At 42.1% G+C, this 23,534-nt stretch overlaps 1 protein-coding gene across 5 annotated transcripts in view; it reads right to left on the bottom strand.

Annotated features, from left to right (window-relative positions):
* DGKI (diacylglycerol kinase iota) overlaps positions 1–23,534 on the bottom strand; it is a gene marked incomplete at its 5' end in the record, with an annotated part of 382,063 nt that overhangs the window by 220,424 nt on the left and 138,105 nt on the right. For all 5 annotated transcript variants that reach the window (XM_084896735.1, XM_084896736.1, XM_084896738.1 and 2 more), the window contains one exon: positions 15,110–15,205. In XM_084896735.1, the coding sequence (XP_084752861.1) occupies positions 15,110–15,205 (96 nt within the window). The remainder of the gene's footprint in view (positions 1–15,109; positions 15,206–23,534) is intronic.

Genomic DNA, 23,534 nt, shown 5'->3' with positions numbered 1-23,534 from the left:
CTCCATTAGCCACAAAGCCCCTGGTAGATTGCACTGCAGACAGCACAGTAGGCCACCACTGATGGGCTGTGATTGGAGGAGGCCTGAGAAGCCTCCTTCCTTACCAATCACTCCTGCCCTGCCTGACATAGTGCCTGGCATTACGTTCTCTGGAGCTCCAGGGACCTGGTGAGGCCTCTACGAAGTCACTGAGGTCAGTAGGAAGGGCACTGGGCAGGCTCAGGGACCCACCGACACACAAACATCTCCTCCTTGCCTGGGTAATATCGGGCTTCCGAGTCAGGAATTTGAATAAGGGACCTGGGCTGGAAGAGTTTGAAAAGGGCTGTGTTAACTATTATCTCTCCACTTATTAGTGTACTAGAGGGGTCCCACGGCCTGGCCTGCAGGGATCAGTGGACCTCCCCACTGCTGCAGCCCGGCCTTACCCACCAGCTCATCGGGCTCCAGCCCGCTGCCTGCTTTGATCCTGCGCAGCATGAACTAGTGTGCAAGCGGCAGGAGGCTGGGGAGGAGCCCGAGCCCGAGCCAGGCTTGGCCCTGCACCTCCAGGCACTTAGGGGGAGTATCTGGGGGAGAGGCTTGCCCAGTTGCACCTGCACTTGCCAGCTGTCAGCCCAGTGTCTGGCACCTGTCTGGCAGCTGAGCGGCCCTCCCACTGTGGTAGCACACTGACCACCAGGGGGCAGCTCCTGTGTTGAGCATCAGCCCCCTGGTGGTCAGTGCAATCATAGCTAACAGCCGGTCATCTGGTCACTTAGGCTTTTATGTATATAGATTAGTAAATACACCAATATCATTCATATGGAATAACTCAAGTGCAATGTTCTGCAGATGACAATATACGAAGTAAAGTGCCTTAAGTTGTAAAATTAATTTTATTTAAATAATATTTTTTTAAAAAAACCTCACAAAATTTATTATGTACTTCTCTGACCTTTAAGGCAGAATAAATAGTCCATCATCTGAATTTTTCTCCATAAACACTAATACAGCATGCATTTTACCTCAACAGTCATTTTTCTCTTTCCTGTCCTTCTATCAGACTAGATATTCTTTTAACGCTGCTGTGACTGCCTTTGGCTGCCCTCACATTACTAAATGGCACTTTGTAAACAGTTTATAACCTGAGAAACAGATAATTAAGGTTGATAATCATATGTAAAATCAAGTAAATACATTCTGAGTTAAGATATTAGGTTTTTCTCCCACTTAGTAAAATGCATGCATTTTAGTGCCTCAATTAGTAAATTTAATTTCTCTGGTGAATCAGAAGTCTTAACTGTTGACTTACTGGATTATGACTGTATTTCAGCTGATCAAAGTCATTCAAAATCGCTATATAATAAGCTTCTAGGCAGAAATTGTTCAAAATATAGAATTTTTGTGCTTAGTTATGTTATAATTTTTAGTTGCAAGATTAAAAGTAAATAAAAAGATAAAATGCAGGAATCAAGACATTCTAAATACTACAAGCACTCACTTTTTCTTAGAAATCTCTCATTTAAGCCAACCCTACCTTCACTATGAAAAGAGATATATCAAGAAAGTCTTTAAAATTAATTCAGCAGGTTGGTTGTTATCCTTCATATCAGGGCCTAGTTGTTATACAACCTAGCACAAAAACATAATTTAAACAAAAAATATGGCCTGGGACCCCAAAATGCTTAAAAATTAAAATTATAAAAATTTAATAATTCACTCTCGCCGATGAATTTAAAGGCCAATTAGGCTTAGTGTTTTAAATATCAAGTAAAGTAACCTGAGTGCCCTTACTAATGGTTTCCTGATTTTGTCAAAGGAAATCCATTAGTTTGAAATCATGGGGAAGGGCACTTCTGTGACAACTACCAATATAGGATGTAATATAGATCATATCCCATCACATTATGACCAATCCTTACCTAAATAATAATAATGGAGTGATATGCCATGCTTTAGGATGGTGGGCAAACTAACTAGTAGGCCTTACAGTGATTGTAAGAGAGAACATTCGAGTTCTGATTTGGCCCTACTCGTTACCCATGCTGTGGTCATCGCTGGTTTCAAAGCAGTGACAGCTCCTCGCCAACCTTCAGCTCATTTCTAGCACATGAGTAGGACTGTCACAGCCTTAACTGGCTGGGGCTGGGGCTGAGGCCAAAAGGATCAGAGGCAAGCAGGAGTAGAAAGTAGGTAACTGTCCCTAATAGAGTTTACTGTCTAATCCTGTCTCACCCACCCACTTCCTCTGGTCACAAGTCACTGATCCATATGTATCACCAAAAACGCTGTATTTTCTTTGTATGAACAAGAGATGTGATTTTTGCTAAACAGTAATGAGTATCTGATGGCAGCCAATGTGGTTTGTTAAAGAGAAAGAGAAAGAGAAAGAGAAAGAGAAAGAGAAAGAGAAAGAGAAAGAGAAAGAGAAAGAGAAAGAGAAAGAGAAAGAGAAAGAGAAAGAGAAAGAGAAAGAGAAAGAGAAAGAGAAAGAGAAAGAGAAAGGAGGGAGAAGAGGAGAGGAAGGGAAGTCTAGATTCATAAATTTATGATTTGTGAAAGTATTTGGGCCTAAGGTAACTGATGTTGATTGTCATCCCTAATAGTCTGAAGTTTGACCCCAAAAAGCATGTACAGGGCAGGCACACCTCCACACCTCCACACCTCCACGGAGTTCATTGCCAGAGATCAAAAGTGGAGAAATAGGAGGAAATACTTAGCTCCCTGAGCCAGCATGGCAACCCTTTCTTAGTTTGCCAGTCTCAGGAGAGCTCAGAAGCCAGAGCTTGCTGCTGGCAGAGGCAAGTTTGGGGCTTGCAGCATCTCACTCCAGACAGAATTTCCAAACTTTGATCTCCTAGAACTAACGCAAGGAGTGACTCTTCCATTAGTCCCACCCATATAATGAGACCACAGTGATGGAAAATGCATGACCAGAGGCTTCAGGCAGAAACTCAACCAAACTGGAATTGAGGAAGGATGTGGAGAAGGCACTCTGGGGAAAGGATCAGAAGGACTATTGGGTGGTGAAAGCAGGGGAACAGAAAGGTGGATGCGGCTGGTGGAATAGATTTACTAACTCAAGCTTCTACCAAGCTGTCTGCTCTTGAGTGATTTCTCGGCCCCTAACCTTTCCCAGATCAGAAGATTCCATATTCAGGAATAAAATATGAAGGGAGGGTTGGAGATCAGGCAAAAGGGAAATAGAAAGTGAGGTGACAAGAATGTTATTCTCTCTCCTTACTCCCTTAGGGACACAAAGCTCAGTCTGCAGGGCCACTTTGGTGGGAGGAGTAAAGATGATGAACAGCAGGGCACAGACAAAGGTACCTTTTTCCCCTCCAAGGGTGCAGCAAATGAAATGCTCAGGACAGTAGAAGACAGGAAGCTTCCTGAGCCTTCAGAGCAGGGTGAGGAATGTCTAGCCCGGTGCCAGGGAAGAGCTAATTAAATGTCTGACCAAATATAGAGGGCTAATTTTTAAGTTAGGTTAAAAATTAGAGGCTCCCCACTCCGGCTTTATAGTGTCAGAAATTCATTGCCCTTTCAATGGAATTGCCTCTATGAGCAACATGAACCAGAATGTTGCTGCTGTATAATCCAAGGTAAATGAAAACAAGAGTCCTCTGATTAATTTAAACACCCAATTAGGAGAAATGACAAGCATACTTGGCAAGTTCTGCTTCTCTGGGGAGCCTGGGATACAATCTGTAAATCGGTATTCGGAAAAATAAAGAATGACATTATCTGGAAGTCCAATTAATGCGATTTCAGGGCTGGAGAATAGTCTCCATTCTCCCTCATGCTGCCTCTTCTTTTCCCCAAGCGGAATACAGGACATTTCGGACAAACTAGGAGGGTGGCTAGTTGAAGTTCCAGCACACCCCTATTATACCTCCTCTTTACATCAGTAAGTCTCTCTGTGACAAGGGGATTTCATGATCCCAGACAAGGAGCAGAAGTACCTTATGTCTAGGAGTCTGTGGTCATAGGTACTGTCAGAGATCTTTGCAGAGGGTATACCACAGGGAGACCTTGCTCTGTGTTACCATAAAAGGGCCCAACCCTCAGCCTGACTACTGATGGCCCATGGAGAATAGTTCTTCCTTTGTCAAGGTGCCATGTGTCCTCTGGACAGACAAGAGCTGGGTGAGGGTTGAAACCCTTTGACATGGCCCCTCACCATTGGCACAACACATACTAAATGATGCCCAAAGAACCTCAGAATATTTGAAAGAACAAGGAGCAGGAACAAAAGAAGGCTGGGCTCTGGCTGATTTGGCTCAGTGGACAGAGAATGGACTAAAGGGTCCCAGGTTCAATTCCAGTCAAGAGCACATGCCCAGGTTGCAGGCTTGATCCCCAGTGGGGAGCATGCAGGAGGCAGCAGATCAATATTCTCTCTCATCGTTGATGTTTCCCTCTCTCTCTCTCTCTCTCTCTCTCTCTCTCTCTCTCTCTCTCTCTCTCTCTCTCTCTCCCCTGTCCTCTCTGAAATTAATAAAAATATATGTTAGAAAAAGAAGAAGGCTGGAAGGGGGACTCATGTAAACTGGTGAATGAAAACACTCATGCAATAGTACAATATGCCTCAGTCTTCATGTGCCATAACCCGGAAAGATGATCATCTGAGGTCTCCTAATCAAGGGACTTTTTCATGTTGCTGCAACAGCTTGTTAACCACTGACCTTTCCAAAGCATTTTCTGAATATTTATTCAATAAATAATGTTAAACATTGCTACGTGTATAAAGCAATGCTAAGTGCTGTACAGGAAATAAGAAAGAAGATGCTTCTGTCCGTTCTAGTAAGCCACGTGAGAAGACAAGAAGAACTCGAAAAATGTCATTAACAGAAGAGGGCCACACATGGCTACATGCTAAATGAACAGCTCAGAGAGCAGGTGCTATAATTTAGAGGGTAAAACCTCAGAGGCTGAATCAGTAAAAGTACCCAGCACAGAAAGCAAATTTTTGAATTGGACCTTAAGCTTTATATACATTTGAAAATTTGAGGATCCCTCCAGCAGGAAGATGATCCAAAGCCTCATTACATAGTAGGCAGTGATGTTTCCTAATAGGCACTGAGACTTGGTTGGCGTGTCCAACGGGATACAGTCACCAGACTCATAGATGTCCATTCGCATGAGTTGCTGGGCACCAGGTGTGATGGATGAGTGTGGAAGCTTCTATGTGTGTGTCGGTTGGGGGATCAGGTAGAGTAGGGTGTCCACAGGGGTGAAGAGTGGGAACACTGGCTTTAAGAAGCTAGAGGAGCTGTGTCATAAATGTCTGTAAGAGAAATAGCACAACAGACTCTACCTGGGAGACTCTCAGTAGACTTCTAAGAAAATGGAGATTCCCCTGCATGTTTCCATATGGCTATAATCCAACACCAAGGACATGCTTGACCATTACAGAAGCTCAACAGATGTTGTGGAAGGGAGGAGGATCAAGATAATGGAGAAGGGGCACCGAGTCCAGGAGAGCCTGGCAGCTGGGCTAGTTGTTACACTCCCATGAGATCCAGCCCCTCTTCTGTCCAGTGAAGAGAGGTGATGATTAAGGGCCTCCAAAGTTAATAGTCTGGCATTGCCTTTTGGGTTTCAGTTTCTGACAATCCATTAGGACCCCTTTCACTGAAGGAAGAAATGACTACAGTTAATTACTTTTTGTTGAGAGTCTGTGACTTGCCACACTGTTCATTGCTACATATGCATTATCTCATCCAAGTTTCACAACATCCATAAGAAGCAGGTATTACCCACATTTTATAGACGTGAAACTGAGGCTGAAAGAGGTTTAAACTGTGTATAGTCAACTAGTAAAATCTCAGAACCTAGATTCAAAGCCAGGTCATTTGATTCCAAAGCCCACACACCTGCTGTAATGAAGACATCAAAGCAGGCTTCTCCATTTCCTTCTATCTGCCTGGTACATGAGGTAGGCAACAATAAAAAGCTCCTAAAAACAGTGTCAACTTGGAGGCCAGTGGGGGTTCTGGGAAACAGCTAACGCAAATAATGCTTCAGCCAAAACTGGAGCCTTTGAGCAGCAAGAAAATGGGTTTGACTCTGTGGCTCTGAGTCCCTGTCGCTGAGGGGGAACTGAGCACTAGAAGGGAAAGCGTTTCTGCACACCTGGGCACCGCCTAGGTGATATGCAAACTCTACACTGAATCAGGTGCAAATGATTTTTATTAAATAACAGGATTGTTCCGCACAAACATAGACCCAACCCATGTACAAACAATAAGCACAACCTCGATGTAAAATTCTTCTCTAAGAATAAAGTATCTCTCTCTCTCTCTCTCTCTCTCTCTCTCTCTCTCTCTCTCTCTCTCTCTCTCTCTCTCTCTAATGAAAGTGTAGAATAAAGGCAAAATAATTGCACAAAGACACAGAAAAACTAGCATCTCTGACTTTTCATTCCTTTACCGTTAAGAAAATAGCCTCCAGTGACCACCTAAAGGGTTGTTGTTGGTTAACATGGGAAAGTCTTGGGGGAACTGCACTGCATGAGCATTTCAGTTTTCCACTGAATACTGACATCCCACAAGATGCTGACAGACATTCTGAGGGGAAAATAATGGATTCAGTGATCCTTATCTCCCCCCAGAAAAAAAGCAGGAAATCCTGCATACCTTACACCCGTGGTCGGCAAACTGCGGCTCGCGAGCCACATGTGGCTCTTTGGCCCCTTGAGTGTGACTTCCACAAAATAACACGGCCTGGGTGAGTCTATTTTGAAGAAGTGGCATTAGAAGACATTTAAATTTTAAAAATTTGGCTCTCAAAAGAAATTTCAATCGTTGTACTGTTGATATTTGGCTCTGTTGACTAATGAGTTTGCCAACCACTGCCTTTCACCCTTCAAAGAGCTTCATCATAATGCATATTTGCTTATTAAAGGTGTTCAGTGTTTTCCAAACTTATTTGATCCCAAGCCCCTTTTAGTGAACAATATCCCATATTGTTTTTATGTGACTTTAATGCTCTCCATAACATGATTGCTTTTTTAAAAAGTGGTCTGTGCAAACAGACAATGGTGCCATTGATCCAATGGCATCTCTAGAAAGGAGTGACAAAACCCTAAAACTCTCTACACTCCATGTCCCATCACTATCTCTATTGCATAAAGCAGATACAACTGGCATATTCTCCTCAAATCCATGGCCAGCATGCTATGCCCAGTAATTAGAGTTATGACAATGACAATAGTTGTAACAGTGCCTAGCACTTACCGAGGACCTGCCACATGAGAGTCGCAGTTCTAAGTGTGCACTTGAATGACTGCATGCAAATGCTGACCACCTGGCCACACCCACCCACAGGAACACCCCACTCCCTCCACTCACATCCCATGACTAGAGGTCAGGAGCAGAATCTGGCTGTGTAAATGCATTTTCAAAACCATGTTGATGGTTGTGCTCTTGCTGAGTCATCTTAGCTCATCAGCTCCTCTCTATCCTCGTGGTGGGCGAGGCCTCTGGCAGAGCTCCGCCTTGGCAGCTCCTGGAGATGGCATCTTCAAGGCTGGCACCCAAACAACTCAGAAAGCTGGCTAAGCTGCCTGGCTTTACTGCCACACTCATGATTCCCTCTGGTTACCTGCATCCAACCCAGCCACGCCACCATCCGGGCTTGCAGAATCTTCAATCTGCTGGGCTGAGCAACAGAGGGGCAGCCAGTGGTCCCAGTGCATTCTGAAGTGAGAGCCAGTGTCATGCTCTGCGGTGTACACCTGTCAGCCCCAAAGCTGAAGCAGTGTGTGCTGGGCACTGGTCCTGCCACCTGTGTGCCCTCAGCACACAGATGCCCACCAGACAGCATGAGCACAGGATACTGTCTGGTGTGCCCATCTTCCAGAGGTGAAATAGAGTGTGACCAGGTTCAGGATTTTGGTTTTTTAAAACAAGGGAAAGCTTCAGTTACAGCAGGGACCTAGTGCCTTTGTACGTTTTCTTTTTTCTCTTTTGATTGATTGATTTTAGAGAGAGAGAGTGGGGCTGAGGGGATCAATTTGTTGTTCCACTTACTTGTTTTCATTGGTTGATTCTTGTATGTGCTCTGACCAGAGATTGAACCTGCAGGCTTGGTGTGTCAGGACAATGCTTTAACCAAGCTGCCCAACCAGGGTTGCCCTGTACTCTTCTTACAAGATCATTCCAAGGACCCAGGGACATGGCCAGCATCCTGTGAGCAGATGCTGTGATGCCAATTACCATGATAAGGCTTCTGATCCACCAGTAAGTAGTCAAGGCCAGTGAGCTCCTTTCTAGAATGGGTCACTTATATTTGTCACATTCATCTGGTCCCACCCATGACCTAGTGAGACTACAGATATTACACTCAGCAGCAAAATGATAGGTGAATCTCTACGAGTCTCAGCTTTGGGATTAGGACAATCCCAAGCAAAAGGCATTGTTAAAAGAAAGTCCAACCAAACCACTAATAAGCTCATTCAACTTAATGCATTGAAAGAAGGAGGACATTAACATTTGTGAACTAGATTAATTCTTATAGCAATTCTGAGAAGCATATATAATCTTCATCATTTTATAGAAGAACTTGAGCTTCAGAGAAGCAGGGCAGAGCTAGGGTTTTATCCAGATCAATTTGTCTCCAGATTTGCATGGTTCCTCACTCTCCACTCCTCCTCACACCTGTGACATGGTCTCCCTAATGCCATTCATTCATTTATGCAACAAAACTAGAGTTGTTACATTGAAAGCAATATTCCTTATAATTAAGGTCAGGCAGTACAGGTGAGGTTGGCCATTTTTGCCAAACATTACCCACACCAGGAAAAGAGGAAAGCAAAACACAAGAACAAAACAATAAGGAAATAAAAGCAACCCTGGCCAGTGTGACTCAGTTGATGGAGCATCTACCCATGCAGCGAGAGATCGCTGGATTGATTCCTGGTCAGGGCACATGCCCAGGTTGTGGGCTCAATCCCCCATGAGGGGCTTGCAGGAGGCAGTCAATCAATGTTTCTCTCTCTCATCGATACTTCTTTCTCTCTCCCTTCTTCTCTTTCTAAAATCAATAAAAACATATTAAAAAGAAAAAAAAGAAAAGCAGTACCCATTAGCCCACCCACACACACAAAAAGGTGGCATAAGCACATTTAAAAATAGAGATTTCTGGTAAGAGCATTCTGGAATCTGACAGTTCCCTTTGTCTCTTACCCAACCTATGTACTCTCACTCACCTGTCTACCCACTCTCTTCCCCGCAGCTCTCAGCTCCTGGCACCTTCCTGCCTGTCTGCTCCCTTATCCAGAAAGCCACATACCTCTCAGCCAAAATCCTCAGTCAAGCCAATTGAAACGTACCCCTGTGCATGCATCTGTGAGCCTTGTGTAGGTATCTGTTCAGCCAGGCAAGGTAACTCACCCCCTTATAGAAGGTGCTTCCGAATCTGCCCTCACAAAGTACCACATACTAGGTGGCTTAAAATAGCAGAAATGTAACCTCTCACAGTCTGGAAGCTCAGTCTGAAATCAAAGAGTCAACAGGGTTGGCCCTCTTCTGAGGGCTCTGAGGGCATCTGCCCGGGCCTCCCTCCTGGCCTCTGATAAGGGCCTGCAATCCTTGGGGTGCCCTGGCTGCCAGCGGCATCACTCCAATCTCTGCCCGTCCTCACATGGCCCTCCTCCCTGCATGTGTATCTGCATGTCCTCTCCTCTCCTTATAAGGACACCTGTCATTCTGGATCAAGGGCCCACCCTATGCCAGTATGACCTCATCTTAACTAACTATATTTGCAGCAACCCTTTCTCTAAATGGGGTCACATTCTGAGGTACCCAGGTTTAGTACTGCAGCATGTCTTGAGGTTATACAAGGCAACCTATAACAGTTACTATATGGCAGGTGCGAGGACCAGGCCATCCTCTTTGGTCCTGACAATCTCTTTATGAAGGCCAGGGGCTCTCCACCCACCTGTGTGAAAGCACACAGAATCATCTGTACAGTTTGTTTCTTTCAACACACTCATGCCCAGTGCCACTCACTGGACAGTCTGATGTGGTAGCTCTAGGCTGGGAACCAACTATTTAAAAAATCAAGTTTCTCAAGTGACTGCAATGCTCATCCAGAAATTAGAACCACCGAGGTTGACCTTAAACAATACTTTAAATTAGGAAAGGAGGCAAAAGAGGTGAAACAATGTGTCCCAAGTTCGCTCAGTATAGAGCTGGAACAGCAGGATTCAAACCCAGGTCAGTCCCACACGAAGTCCACTTTCTTGCTACTACAGGTTGCCTGTCTGTGTCTACATGCATTTAGGCAGGTCTGACTAAGGTAGTGTATATCCTCATATGGTGTAAGCAACTATCTTAAGTGTGAAAACAGGTATGTGCTCTGGGTATTATTCGTAGAGGCGTGAGTTTCTTTGGGAATATGGGATGAACATCTTTGTATATCTTGTCAACAAACATGAGAATGATTTCTACCCACGAAACTGTGAGGATGTCACTTAAATTCACTGTCACACTCAACACTGAAGTTTCTGATAATGGGCACTCAGCCTATACCACTTCAATAGAACAAATGAATGAGCAAATGCCCATCCAATGAGCAAAAATCACCAAACAGGAGTTGCCCCGGTTGGAATTTTATTTAAATTTCCCTCCATAGTCATGTTGGGAAACAGCAATCCTTCTGCTCCAATTTCATTATTTTTGCATCCCTTTCTCCTTTTTAGACCAGAAAAAATAAACAGTTACTAATTTGGGTACTGTCACTGATCTGAAAATAACTTTAATCCCATTAAATAACTGCTCACTGACATTCTACCGGATTGAATCGTATTGAAGGTTGCCTCTAGAGTAGGGGTGTCGAACTCAATCAGAGAAGGGGCCAAAATCTAAAATCCAGCCTAAATCGCGGGCCGAATGGTTTACTGAACAGTCATAAACTGACAATGTCATAAACTGACAGCGGAGTGCAGTGATGACAGCGCGGTGCGGGCCACATTGCAAGGCCTGGCGGGCTGGATTTGGCCCGCGGGCCTTGTGTTTGACACATGTGCTCTAGAGAAACACAAAAGAGGAAGGATGTTAAAGGTCATCCGGGTCAGCCCCGAGGCTTTGGGGCAAACTCTGCTTCAACCGTCTTCCTGAGCCTGTCATGTCGCTGCTTTGCCTTCAAGGCCTTCCACTCTCAGCCCCCAAATATCAACCAGGCAGCAGGAGGTCATGGATTTGCAGGACAGCTTTGGTTTGAAATAGACTATGGCAATGTCCTCATAAGTTAGGGTGACAGTGTCCCCAATGCAGGTCACCCCTGATGTTACAGCAGCAGTAACTTTCACCTGCAAGTAGTCTTGATTTAGACAATATAATATAGGCCATGCTTCGTAAGCACAGGCATTTATAACATGCACTCCAAGTTATGGTTCTGAAAACCAAACACACACACACACACACACACACACACACAGATCCTCTTACCTAACACACGCCCTGTGGGTGCTCATGCATGTCTCATGGTGGTCTCCTACCTCTGAGCTCTCTCATGTTCCTCTCCCTGATTGAAATGTTCTCCCTCCTCAACTCCACTTATGTAAATCTTGTCCATTTTTCAAAACTGTATTCAATCCCTATTTCCAAGAAGCCGCCTCTGTCTACTCAACCCACACTGACTCCTCCCTCCTCTGAACTTCTGCTGTGACATTTGCTTTGCTAAAATAGGGAAAGGAGAGGGAGCACTCTTCAGTGGTGGATTCATTCCACCTCTGAGCACTCTGCCTGCTCTTCGCTCAGAAGATTGCAGGTAGCATTTGGTTATGGTCATTTGGTCCCTATCTCACAGGTCAGCTTTCTTCAAAGGTGGCTCGTTAAAAGAAATGAGAATATAATACTCTCATTTTTCTTACAAAAAAAATGTTGTTCAAGACTAAGAAAATTGCAAATAAAACACTCAAACTGGAGGCTCTCTTTGAGATCTTCTTGTCTAACCTCTTACCCAAAGCAGATGTGTAACCCCACCACCACATACACACACACACACACACACACATACACACACACGGTATCAAGATGCCCCTCCACCCACTTTGAGCCCATCTCTTCAGGCACCTTGTTCCCTTACTGGGCAGCTCTCATTGAAGTTCTTATAATACACTATTTTTCAAAGTTAACTCTGTGGACCATCTGCTCTGTAATTAATTGAGGTGTGTGCTGAAATCACAGATTTTCAAGTTCGGCTCCAGGCCTAGTGAATCAGCATTTGGAGCAGAGAGAGAAATAATAACCTGCACTGCTAACAGGTTTCCCAGATGACGTTTATTTTACCAGAGTGTGAGGTCCACTGTTAGAGTCAGTACGACCTTTCTGACAACAAAGAGCAAGACACCCACTTCTCTTTTCTTCCTGGCAGTTCTTCAAACACCAGAAAAGGTCCAGGCTCTCTTCCTTCCCTCTTTAATACTCTTCTTCAATCCAGATTATTTAACTCTTCCTTCTACAAAGCTCCCTACTGCAAACCCACGTAAGCACACTCCTCTGCGTCTTCTCATGCTTGTCAATGTCCCTCTAAAAATGTGATGCCACAAATGGGCTGAGAGCTAGATTTTCAATGCTTTGCCATACTTCCATACTGGGAAGTATATCAGTTCATGCCCCTGCCAGCTAACAATGAGAGTACCCATTTGGGCCTTAAACTAACCAGCAGTATGTATTATTATTTCGCAAATCCTTACTAATTTAAGGCACATGATGTTGACTCTTCATAGTTGTTGTTGTTGTTTTTTTAATTTGGGTGCCTTTGTTTATATTTTCATATATATATTCTTTTGTGGATTGTCTGCTTCTGTCCTTTTTTCCCCTTGTAATTCATTATGTCAGTCACTATGGCAAAGAAGTGCTTTTAATGCATTATGTCAACTAATTCTCCAAACAACATTTTCCTCACTTTATAGATGAAGAAACTGAGCCTTTTGAAACTTCTAGTGAGGAAACACAGTTAGGTCTTCAGCTTCTTCACTGATTTATGCCTTCATTTTACCAACATTTTTTAGACAAGAGCTCTTCATTGTCAAGACACTTTGTAAAGTGAGTTAATAGAGGCAATATTTGGGGAAAAAATTGAGATTCAATAGAACATTAGGAATTTTCACAATTCTATCAACTCCTTACCTCTACCTAAAATTTCCCTTATTTTTCTTGTTGTTTTCCCTGGTCTAGAGGGAACAGTGATCAAGTTTTAATCAGTAGATAGCAATGCCAGCTACCGATACAAGATTTACCAAGAGAGGTAAATATGTGGCTGACCCTAAAAGAGCACAAGAAAGAATTAAAGGCAGTAATTTGAAAATCAGACAGAACTCCATAACAGTCTAACAGTTGGCAGCAATAGCAGTAGATAATATTTTAGAAGTATATAAACAAGTAAGATTAGCTTTCATTTTTTCCATTTGATATTATCAAGACCAGTATTTATGCAATTATCTAAGATAATTATGTTAATTCATTATTTATAGGATTTGAGCTTCTCTTGGTTTTGGTTAATTTAATCAAACTCCATGTAATTATACTTTCATTAAAAATACATATGCACCCTAACCAGCTTGGCTCAGTGGATAGACTCAAGGGTCCCAGGTTCGATTCCGGTCAAGGGCATGTACCTTGGTTGTGGGCACATCCCCAGTGGAGGGTGTGCAGGAGGCAGCTGATTGATGTTTCTCTCTCATTGATGTTTCTAATTCTCTCTCCCTCTCCCTTCCTCTTTGTAAAAAATCAATAAAATATATATATTTTAAAAATACATATGCGTAAAGTTGAAATGATATTTAAATGTACAATCAGATTAAAAGAAATATAAACAATTAAGTTTATATATGAACTGGAAGCAAAATTAAAAATAACTTAATCTTACTCCATTTTTCTACTGAGAAGGTACAGAATGCCTAAAGATATAAAGTTTTCAATGTCACACAATGAATGGTTAACATTGAGATCCAAACCCATATTTCCTGATTTTAAATTGAGAGGCTGTACTGCTGAGCCTTCTTAGACATTTAACTATTCCCAACTTCACTCAACAAACCTTGGCCCTCCAAAACTTGCATGAAGTTTTCCTAGGAAAACCTATAAACTAGGAATTGAAACAGTTAATGCGAATTTAAAGGTCTTGGTCCCCAGCTTTGTGATCCCAGGCAGCCTGATAGAAGTCCTTGGGGGCTATGGTTTTCTATAAGCTCTATAAGCTCTGACAGAAACTCAGCTCCTTCCTCATTAGTTATTAACAGAAACGCTCACTTGTAATTCCAAGGTCCACTTTGCCCCAAATCTTTCTTTCACATGATAAACATAACGAGAGAAAAAATATTATTTCAATTACAATGTCCATTTCCCAAGATGGAACATTTCTTTCTTCTTTACTGTTCCAATTTCTGGAGACTCTGTTTTCAGACTCACAATTCTAAGCTACACAAAAATGTTAAGTTTACTCTCTCAAACACTAGAATTTTAGTCCTCACAATTTACTGCCTGGCAACCATGTTCTCTTCACAGAGCATAAAAAGAATTTAACATTTAAACAGATTGTTCTAAACAAGGACACAAAGTAAATTTTAAAAAGCAAAGGATATGCCAATGTAGTTGACTGTTGATCCTTTATATGGTTTCTAGAATTTTACCCTCCAGAAGTTATTTGCTAATCTATACCTACACCAGACAGTTGTTTCTGCCCATCCCCACTTCCACCCACCAGTCATGCCCACTGGCAAACACACTCCCCTGCAAAAGAGTGAGTCACCCCTCCCACAGAGACCCCTCCTCCACACATACACCTGTCACCCACACAGACACCTACCTAAGCACACAATCCCTCATGCACATTCTCCCTCCTTCTCACCCAACACACAAACCAAAACCAACCCTGGGTGTCACCAAAGGTTCCACATTAAAAACAAGGTGTGGCATGCAGGGTCAAGCCCTAGCACCATTCAAGCTGACTCTTTGGAAGCCCATTTAACTTGATACACTCTCTCTGTCAACATGGGACAAGCTCTTTCAAACTTCTTGGAAATTCAAGCACCGGGACCCCACTGTCTTCAGACTCCATTCGGCAGCCGCCCCCCAGCGAGGGCAGAGCCCGGAGGCCTGAGGAGCACACTCACTGCAAATCGGACTTGGCAGTTCTCCTCGCCCAGGTAGCACAGGTCTCCCGAGACATTGGTCTCCAGCCACAGGTGCTCTCCGTTCACAGCATTCTCCTGGAAGGAAGGGACCCACAGCATTTCAGTTTTCTTTCAGACTTAAAGGGGAAGCTCTCAAATTTTGATTTTGGATGCAAGAAAATTGGTGAACCCAAGGAGTTTAAACACTTTTCATTTTCCCCTGAAAATACTGCAAGTATAAATCTTAAAAATAAATAAATAAATAAATAAAAATAAAAATAAAAAATCTGGAAATGGAAAAAGGAGTTTGGGGAAAGTTTGAGCCAGTAACTAAAGCAGACATTAGGTTTATAGAAACTTTACACATGGATGTGGTAATCTTTGAAATATATATTGAATAAATGAGGAAAAACCCTCAAATTGTTCAATGTAAGACCCAGCACTGCACAAATTCCATGACAATTAAATAAAATAAATTCTATTCAAAATTGCCTTTGCTGAGCAAATTAGCTACGAAGGAGGATAGCAGTAGTAAAGCACTTTAAGTTAAGACTATTTGAAAATACATCTATGCCAGTAATGGGTAAACTCTATTTCTAAGCCAGATTTTCCGAAACTCAGTTTGAAGTTGAAAGTCACTGTGTACTCAAATGCCTAATAAATTTCTACTAATTCAAACATTGTGCCAGTTCAGTAGTGTCAGCACCCAATTAATTCTAAATTTTTCAAATTAAACGGTTTCTCTGCTTCTGAAACTTCTCAAATACTTCCAGTGGCAAACAGAAAACAGCAATAGGTTTGGACTCTAAAAGTTTTCACATAGTGGTGGATGGGAAGAATATTTGTAAAAATAAGCAAATAAATAAAAAGGCATTTCTTTGCTAGCTTTCCTAAAGAAACAGATCTCCACAAGCTAAAATATTCTAACCAATGGGAATTTATTATCCAGCTTGAAAGACTAACCATTTTTAGAATAAAATCCATTTTTCATCCTTTGATTCTTTACTCAGTCAATAAACTTTTATTCCACATCACTGGTGCCAGGCACTGCGTTAGTGGACTAATCAACAGAGTAAACTACCAGAGAACGTAGGGGGAAAAACCACATAATTATAGCAGCAAATACTAGGGAATCCTTAACACAGCAAAAATCCTGCCAACTCTTTTTAAAAAAAGGAAATACAAATCACAGTGGGGAAATGGTGAAAAAAACCACTGGAAGTACCAACCCAGGTGCACTGCATCCCATCCTGCTGATAAGCCTGACCAGATTCAGACACTGCAGGACTGCTTAGCTGACCTCATTCTTGGGGCGGTGGGGGAGTCTCATTAGAAATATCAATCTTTGCCGAAACTGGTTTGGCTCAATTGATAGAGTGTTGGCCTGCAGACTGAAAGGTCCCGGGTTCAATTCCAGTCAAGGGCATGTGCCTTGGTTGCGGGCACATCCCCAATGGGGGGTGTGCGGGAGGCAGCTGATCGATGATTCTCTCTCATCAATGTTTCTAACTCTCTATCCCTCTCTCTTCCTCTCTATAAAAAAATCAATAAAATATGTTAAATGAAAGAAAGAAAGAAAGAAAGAAAGAAAGAAAGAAAGAAAGAAAGAAAGAAAGAAAGAAAGAAAGGAAGGAAGGAAGAAAGAAAGGAAGAAAGAAAGAAATACTAATCTTTGAAAGGGAAAATGGAAAGAAAAAGATGGAGGCTTCCTGCCACAGTGGTTCTAACGCACTGGTCCTCAAATGTGACTGCTCGTTAAATGACCTGGGGAGTTTTTAAGAATACCCAGGCACCGTTCCCAAAGAGTTTATTTTTAACTGCTCTGAGGTGAAACCTGGGCACCAGAAGTTTTCAAAGTTCTGGAGGTGACTCTGTACAGTAGAGTCTGAAATCCAATAATCCAGTAAACCCTACCCCACCTCTTCAAGCCTGAGACAACAGATTGTAGAACATGTTTATGACTGATCTATTAGACTTGGTACTTCTCTTCCCTTGCACAGTCACCAGAGAAGAAGGTGAGAGAGGAGGAGAGATGTGCCAAGGTAGCCACATCTAAGGAGAGAAAGAGGGATTATAAGGAAAGAGACATGAAAACACAGATACGCAGTATTAAGCTCAAAGTTAACAAGGTAGATCCTGGGTACAGGGAAAAGGAAACAACCACACACAGGCATTTAAAGAAGCAACATAATAAATTAAGACGTTCACAAATGTACCTAGTAATCTCACTTTTGTAAATGTACCCTATGAAAATAATCCTAATGGACGGAAAATCTATATACATTTAGAAGTTTAGCTTCTCCTAGGTCTTTATAGCCGAGACTGCTAACCATTCACCAAAGTGTTTAAAACAATCATTTATTTTTTCTTTCCTTTTCTTCCTGAACACACAAGTAGACCTTATTACCCAATGTCTTTGCAATGTGACCAAGTTCTAATGAATGGAACATGAGCAGGAGTGGTGAGGACTGTTTTCAGAGTTGGTCCATTAAAACCTCCCACATGCTCTTCTTTCAAACTGGATACCTGCAAAGTCAACTCTGGGGTGACTTTAGAAGCCTTCTGAGGAAGATGTCAGAGCAACAGTCTGTCTGGGTCATTGAATAACTATGGAACAGAGCCAACCCCCTGCCCAACCTACCCAGCATAGTGCAGTCTGCTACCCTTCTGTATTTACCCATTACATGTGAGTATTTCATTTATTCCACTCAGTCTACCCAACTACTACAGCCCTCTTCTCTTTGCTCATATTTTGATCTGTATTTCCTTTTATTATCTACATCTACCCCTAAGTTATTTACCATTCACCAAGCAGTACCATCCTCTGAGTCCTAATTCCTTCTGCTCTGAACTCTAATTCTGACATTCCCTCTGATATTTTCCACTGCTGTAGAATTAATCCCCTTGAAAACATAGCTCAGAATGCTTAAATGATTTCCTATTATTTACAAGACGAACCCTAAATTTAAGTGCACATACTAGACCTTCCATTAATGGCATTGATCTGTCTATCCTTAACCTTCTTTATTCACCTTTATACATTTAACACTCTTGTTGCCCTTGTCTAAATAGAGCCATTCTTGCCCTTTTGCGTACCATGTTTTTGCGCATTCAGTTCTCCCTAACCAGGAACCCCTTTTTCTCTTCTCTACACATTCATCCAATATACAATCTTAAATAGTGTAAAACTCAGAATACCCATCTGTGGCAGACAAAAAATATAGCTCACCCATTTCTAGATGAAGATAACATTCTGTATTTGTGAGTGCTGAGACAGCTGTCTATAGATGTACCTAGGAATATCTCTCTTATTTTTAGTCTATTCCTCAAAGTCCAAAAACTTATCTCCTGCTCTGATTTACTCAAATGATTTACTCTGATTTACTGTATCCTTTGCCTCATACAATCTATCCAAGAATAGAGATCCACCTATATATCCGGATAGATAGATAGATAGATAGATAGATAGATAGATAGATAGTTAAGCAGACAGACAGACAGACATAGAGATATGATTGTTTGCCTTCAAGTTCTACTGAAGTCTTAGTAACAGTTAACATAAAGAAGAGAAATAGAAAAGTTGGGAGTGGGGGAGAGTTATAGGCTGAATAAGACAGAGAGAGTGCACTGACACCAGCAGCCAATAATGTACAAAAAATGAAGATATTTACTCGTAAATAGTGTTTAAAATAATGAGAAGATTATAAATAAAAAACCTATGTAAATGTCCTTACAGGTTCAGAAAGGAAAGAAATCTTCACAATAACAATAGATGAAACCTGTCTCGGATGGTTTGGATGCATACTGCCCAGTAAGCAGATGGCTGTAGTGCACTGGAAATGTGGTCAGCACTGACTGAGATGCGCTGTCTGTGTAAAATTCACAGCAAATTCTGAAGACTTTGTGTGAACAAGGAATGTGAACTGTCTCACTGATCATTTTTATATTGATTGCATGCTGAATTTGTAATATTATTGACATATTTGGTAAAACAAAACATGGTGCCAAAATTCACTTTAGCAATTTATTTTCACTTTTTTCAATGTGGCTACTAGAAAATTTAGAATTACTCTACACCTGATATATATGTTTACTGGACAGTGTCAGGTTAGCTAATAACTTGTCAAAGATCAGGCCTGGATACTCTTAGTGACCTATGAAGTTGTAGGATTCTATGATTTCCCCCAACAACCAGTGTAAGTTAGCTTATAATTTTCACAATTTGGGTTAAGAAAAAGACTGGTGAGAGTGCATGAAAGCACTCTTTTCCCACTATTAACAGGGCTGGCCAGGTCCAGAACCTTCTGAAGTGTATATCTAATTCATTCCCCACACTCTCAGCAATCTGATCTCTTGATTAACCTGAGATTTTTTGAAATGGGAATGTGAGTGGGGAAAACCACTGAGTGGGAGTCACTATTGGGAATGACACCCAAACCCGGAAGAGGTAAAGATGCTGAGACTTGAAGCTTGTAAAGAAGGTGCAGGTCTGCTAGGACTTGTCATTTGAAACAAGACAAAAATGAGAACGCACGTACATGCACAGGAGCACACACACCTGCCTCCCCTGGCCTTTCATTCAAAGTTTCTAAAGATAAGATGACCTAGTTTCATAACCCAGTTTATAGCAATCCCACGTGAAGATTCTGTTTCCCTAATCTTGTCTCTGAACCAAAGAGTGAGGCAGTGCCCTGACGATATTACGTTTCTACTTCCTGGGAGAAAGCACGTCATTTCTTAGCATCATCAACTACATGAAAGGAAAAGTGGTCTGGATTTAGAGTCTGGCTTTGTTTGTGCGGAGGCTCTGTTTTCCTTAGCCCTCAGGAGTGGAGGGAATTTTCCAGTGAGGGAAGAATAAAATGAATTGAGATCAAGGATGCTAGGTTTACAACTAACGTGTCCTTTAAGAAAGATCTTGGTGGCTTTTCCACCATTGTTTTGAGAGTTGTTTTAGGCTGCATAATGAGCAAGAACAAATTATGAGACATTGGAGACTGTACAGGGGTCTTCAAACTTTTTAAAGTGGGGGCCAGATCACGGTCCCTCAGAGAGCTGGAGGGCCGGACTATATGAACTACTAATTCCTACTGTAACACCTCGGCTGCGCTCACTGCCCAAAAAACCTGGCGGGCCGGATCAGACTCCTCTGCGGGCCGCATGTGGCCCGCGGGCCGTAGTTTGAAGACCCCTGGATAAGACCTACTTCCCATGCTCTCTGCTATAATATTCAAAACAGGGAAGAAATCTCTATGTCTAGATGAAGTCTCCATCACCAGAGAGGCATGTGACATTTCAGAGAAGCCATTCATTATCTATGCATTAAACACACTTTTAAATAGGCTAAGTCTCTCTAAAGAGGAAGCTTGGATTCCGGCCCAGGAGATGAGGATATTTCTTTTTCCTTTTGAGCATTACTCCCTTTCCAGCAATTTAGCTTGTTTCCCCCCAAACTGGCTTGGCTTGGCACGGTGTCAGTGGGAGCAGAGCCTGTAGGTTGCCACCGTGAAGGTGAAGAAGGGATGCCATTGGAAGAAATAAAAAAGATCAAACAACTCTGTGTGTTTTAAGACTTAACACGATGCATTATGTTAGAAAGATAAGTTAAAAATAGTTACTTGGAATTAAAATAGAGTAAATCCATTTATTTTTTAAATCAGGCTTTGGACTCATGTCTACCATACTTTTCAGGAACTGTAGATTTACCACACACCCATGGACCCCCAGTGAAATGTCCCCTTCTCACTGATTGAAATGTCCTCTTCTATTGAGAAGCTGTAATCACTCAGTCCCCTGACATCAGTAACCAGACAGCAAGGCCCATGGTGCTGTGCTTTTCACCATGAAGAAGAAAGAACAAGCAGAAACCACTATCCCTCTCTTCAAGAAGCCTGAAATCTGACTAAGGACCCGAAAATCAATTCAACAACACTAATTTGGTTCTAAGATTTGTAAGACAATGCATGACGGTGAGAGCAATTGTGAGGGATCAAAGCAAAAAGTGAATATAATAAAGAGAACTGGTTCAATTGAAAAGCTGAACATGCCCTGGCAGAGAGCAAACGAGGGCATTTCTTGAAGAAATAATTTCCACAGTGGGCGGGGCTGACTGTCTGTTGTTGTCAATGGCAGATTCAGGCACCAGCCTGAAGACCCATCTGGCTACTTTCCACATGTTGACACAAAGGGTTCTAACCCTGACATGCATGAACGGAAAGGCCTGTGCATAGGCAGTGAGAGTGAATGCTGGCAAAGAGTCATTGAGCAAATGCAACTATGTCTTTCCTGCCACCATGATAACTCCACAGGCCAACATGACAGGGTGCCCACAATAAACCACAGGAGCAAATCAGAGCAGGACAGAAGCTTTGGGCTTTGAGGAACAAACTAAAAATAAGATAGAGTATAGATCATCAAGTAGGAAAAAGAAAAATGGAGTACTTGAAGAAAACTATTATGTTCATGTACTCAAAGCATAAAACTAACTCCTCTCCAAAACACACAGGTGCCTAACCGTCTGGGCTCCCTGAATCAGGGCACCTCTGTGTCTCAGGCACCTCACCAGCAGGCTACTCCTCAAAGCCCTATGCAAAAGGATATTTAGGAAATAATTGTGCCCCACCTGAAGACTTTAGCACATGTCCTGGAGTCTGAACATGACCCTTTTAGGATTCTATTGTACAATAAGTAGAAACTTGCACATAAGATCCTAAATCCAGGTTCACCCTGATTTGTCTTGCAACTTCTGGGGCCCCATGAACAGCTTTTCAGTTTTCTCGCTGGTGAAATGGGGAGAGGAGAGGTGACATAATACTATAGGCCTTTGAGGTGACTCAGAACCCAAACCAAATGGTATTTTGCAAAGAATTTCAACCTGAGAGTCAAAGGAGGTGGGTGGGGAACAAGAGGACTCTTGCCAGCCCTGATCCACCCCTGTTCTGCCAAAAGCATAACTTAGCACTATCCAGGACCTTCATCTTCACCAATAGCAAAAAATTGGAGATCCTCTTTATTTTATTTTTTATTTTACTTTTTAAACTCTTGCCATCTTCCTCTGCATTTTTGAGACTCTTCAGGCACTCCAATTCAAATTAATGTTAAATAAACAGCAGTGGTAAGTAAAGCTTGATCACTTGAACACATTTAGTCCAGAAAGTTGCCTGAAAGAGGGAGATAAATAGGAGAGTAGACAAGTGGCTAGGATAGGTCACACAGAGGACTAGTCTTACACTTTACATAGAACGAAGAAAATCCTGGTTTAGCTCTTTGAATAGACATGTAAACTAAAATGACATAATGAAATGGGTGAAAAGCACACTCACTAGGAAAAGCCAAAACTTCTTAAGTGAGGGCAAGTGCTAGGTAAAGTCTTAGCAAAAGAATAGACAATGGGGTAAAGAAGGTCTCTTCAATAAATGGTGCTGGGAAAACTGGTCAGAGATATGCGAGAAAGTGAAACTGGACCACTCTCTTATCATATACAAAAATAAACTCTAACTGAACTAAAGATTTAAATGTCAGACGTTGAAATATGGTAGCAATCATACTTGGGTAAAAACTACTGTTTGAATTGTAACCCTACTATTCTGACTTCGACCTTCACTTACTTGCTTTGTTCATCGAGCAATAGGCTTAGGGAGGATGAGTTCAAGTTCTGGGCAAGGTTACAGGCAGGACTTTCTTTTTCATTAAAGAGCCAGCCCTATGTACACTTAGTGGTTATCTCGATTCTGGCCTCGAAAACAATGCTGTTCTATCCAATTAAAAAAAAATGCACCTGGCATGGTATTGAGACTGTGGGTATATCTGGTCTCTGGCCTGCAAGATCAGACAGCTAAGTTTATCTTCATCATTCTTCAAATGGGCTAAAGCAAACTAGAAAGCAACATTTTATCTAGGAAGAACAGCAGAAAATTCCAAACAACAGTTTGTTGCAGAATGGGGGTTTTCCTTCTAAATAAACCACCAGCTGAAGTGTCTTGAAACAAGGCTTTTCGATTACCCTCAGAACCTTTAAAAATAACTACCTGCCCCTAAAGTGGCACAGTTGTTTGGAGTCCGCCTGCGTGTGGTACTCTTGCGGCTGCCCTGGCCAGTTCAATAAATTCTTGTTTGCTTTTTTAATAAATTAACAGCCTCCAGTGGTCTTATTTTGAACCCAGGGTTCGACCCCACAACAACCTGAAACCATAAAACTAGAAGAAAACATAGGCACTACACTCTTTGACACTGTTCTTTGTAATATATTTTTGGCTATGCCTTCCTGGGCAAGGGCAACAAAAGCAAAGATAAACAAATGGGATTACATCAAATTAGAAAGCTTTTGCACAGTGAAGGAAACCACCAACAAGGTGAAATACAGCCTACTGAATTGGAGAAGACATTTACCAATGATATATCCAATAACCAAAACATATAAGAAACT

This window comes from Pipistrellus hanaki (genome assembly GCF_964339955.1).
Source record: "Pipistrellus hanaki genome assembly, chromosome: 10".
Classification (NCBI taxonomy): domain Eukaryota; kingdom Metazoa; phylum Chordata; class Mammalia; order Chiroptera; family Vespertilionidae; genus Pipistrellus; species Pipistrellus hanaki.
This window is presented reverse-complemented; position numbering and strand designations above follow the sequence as displayed.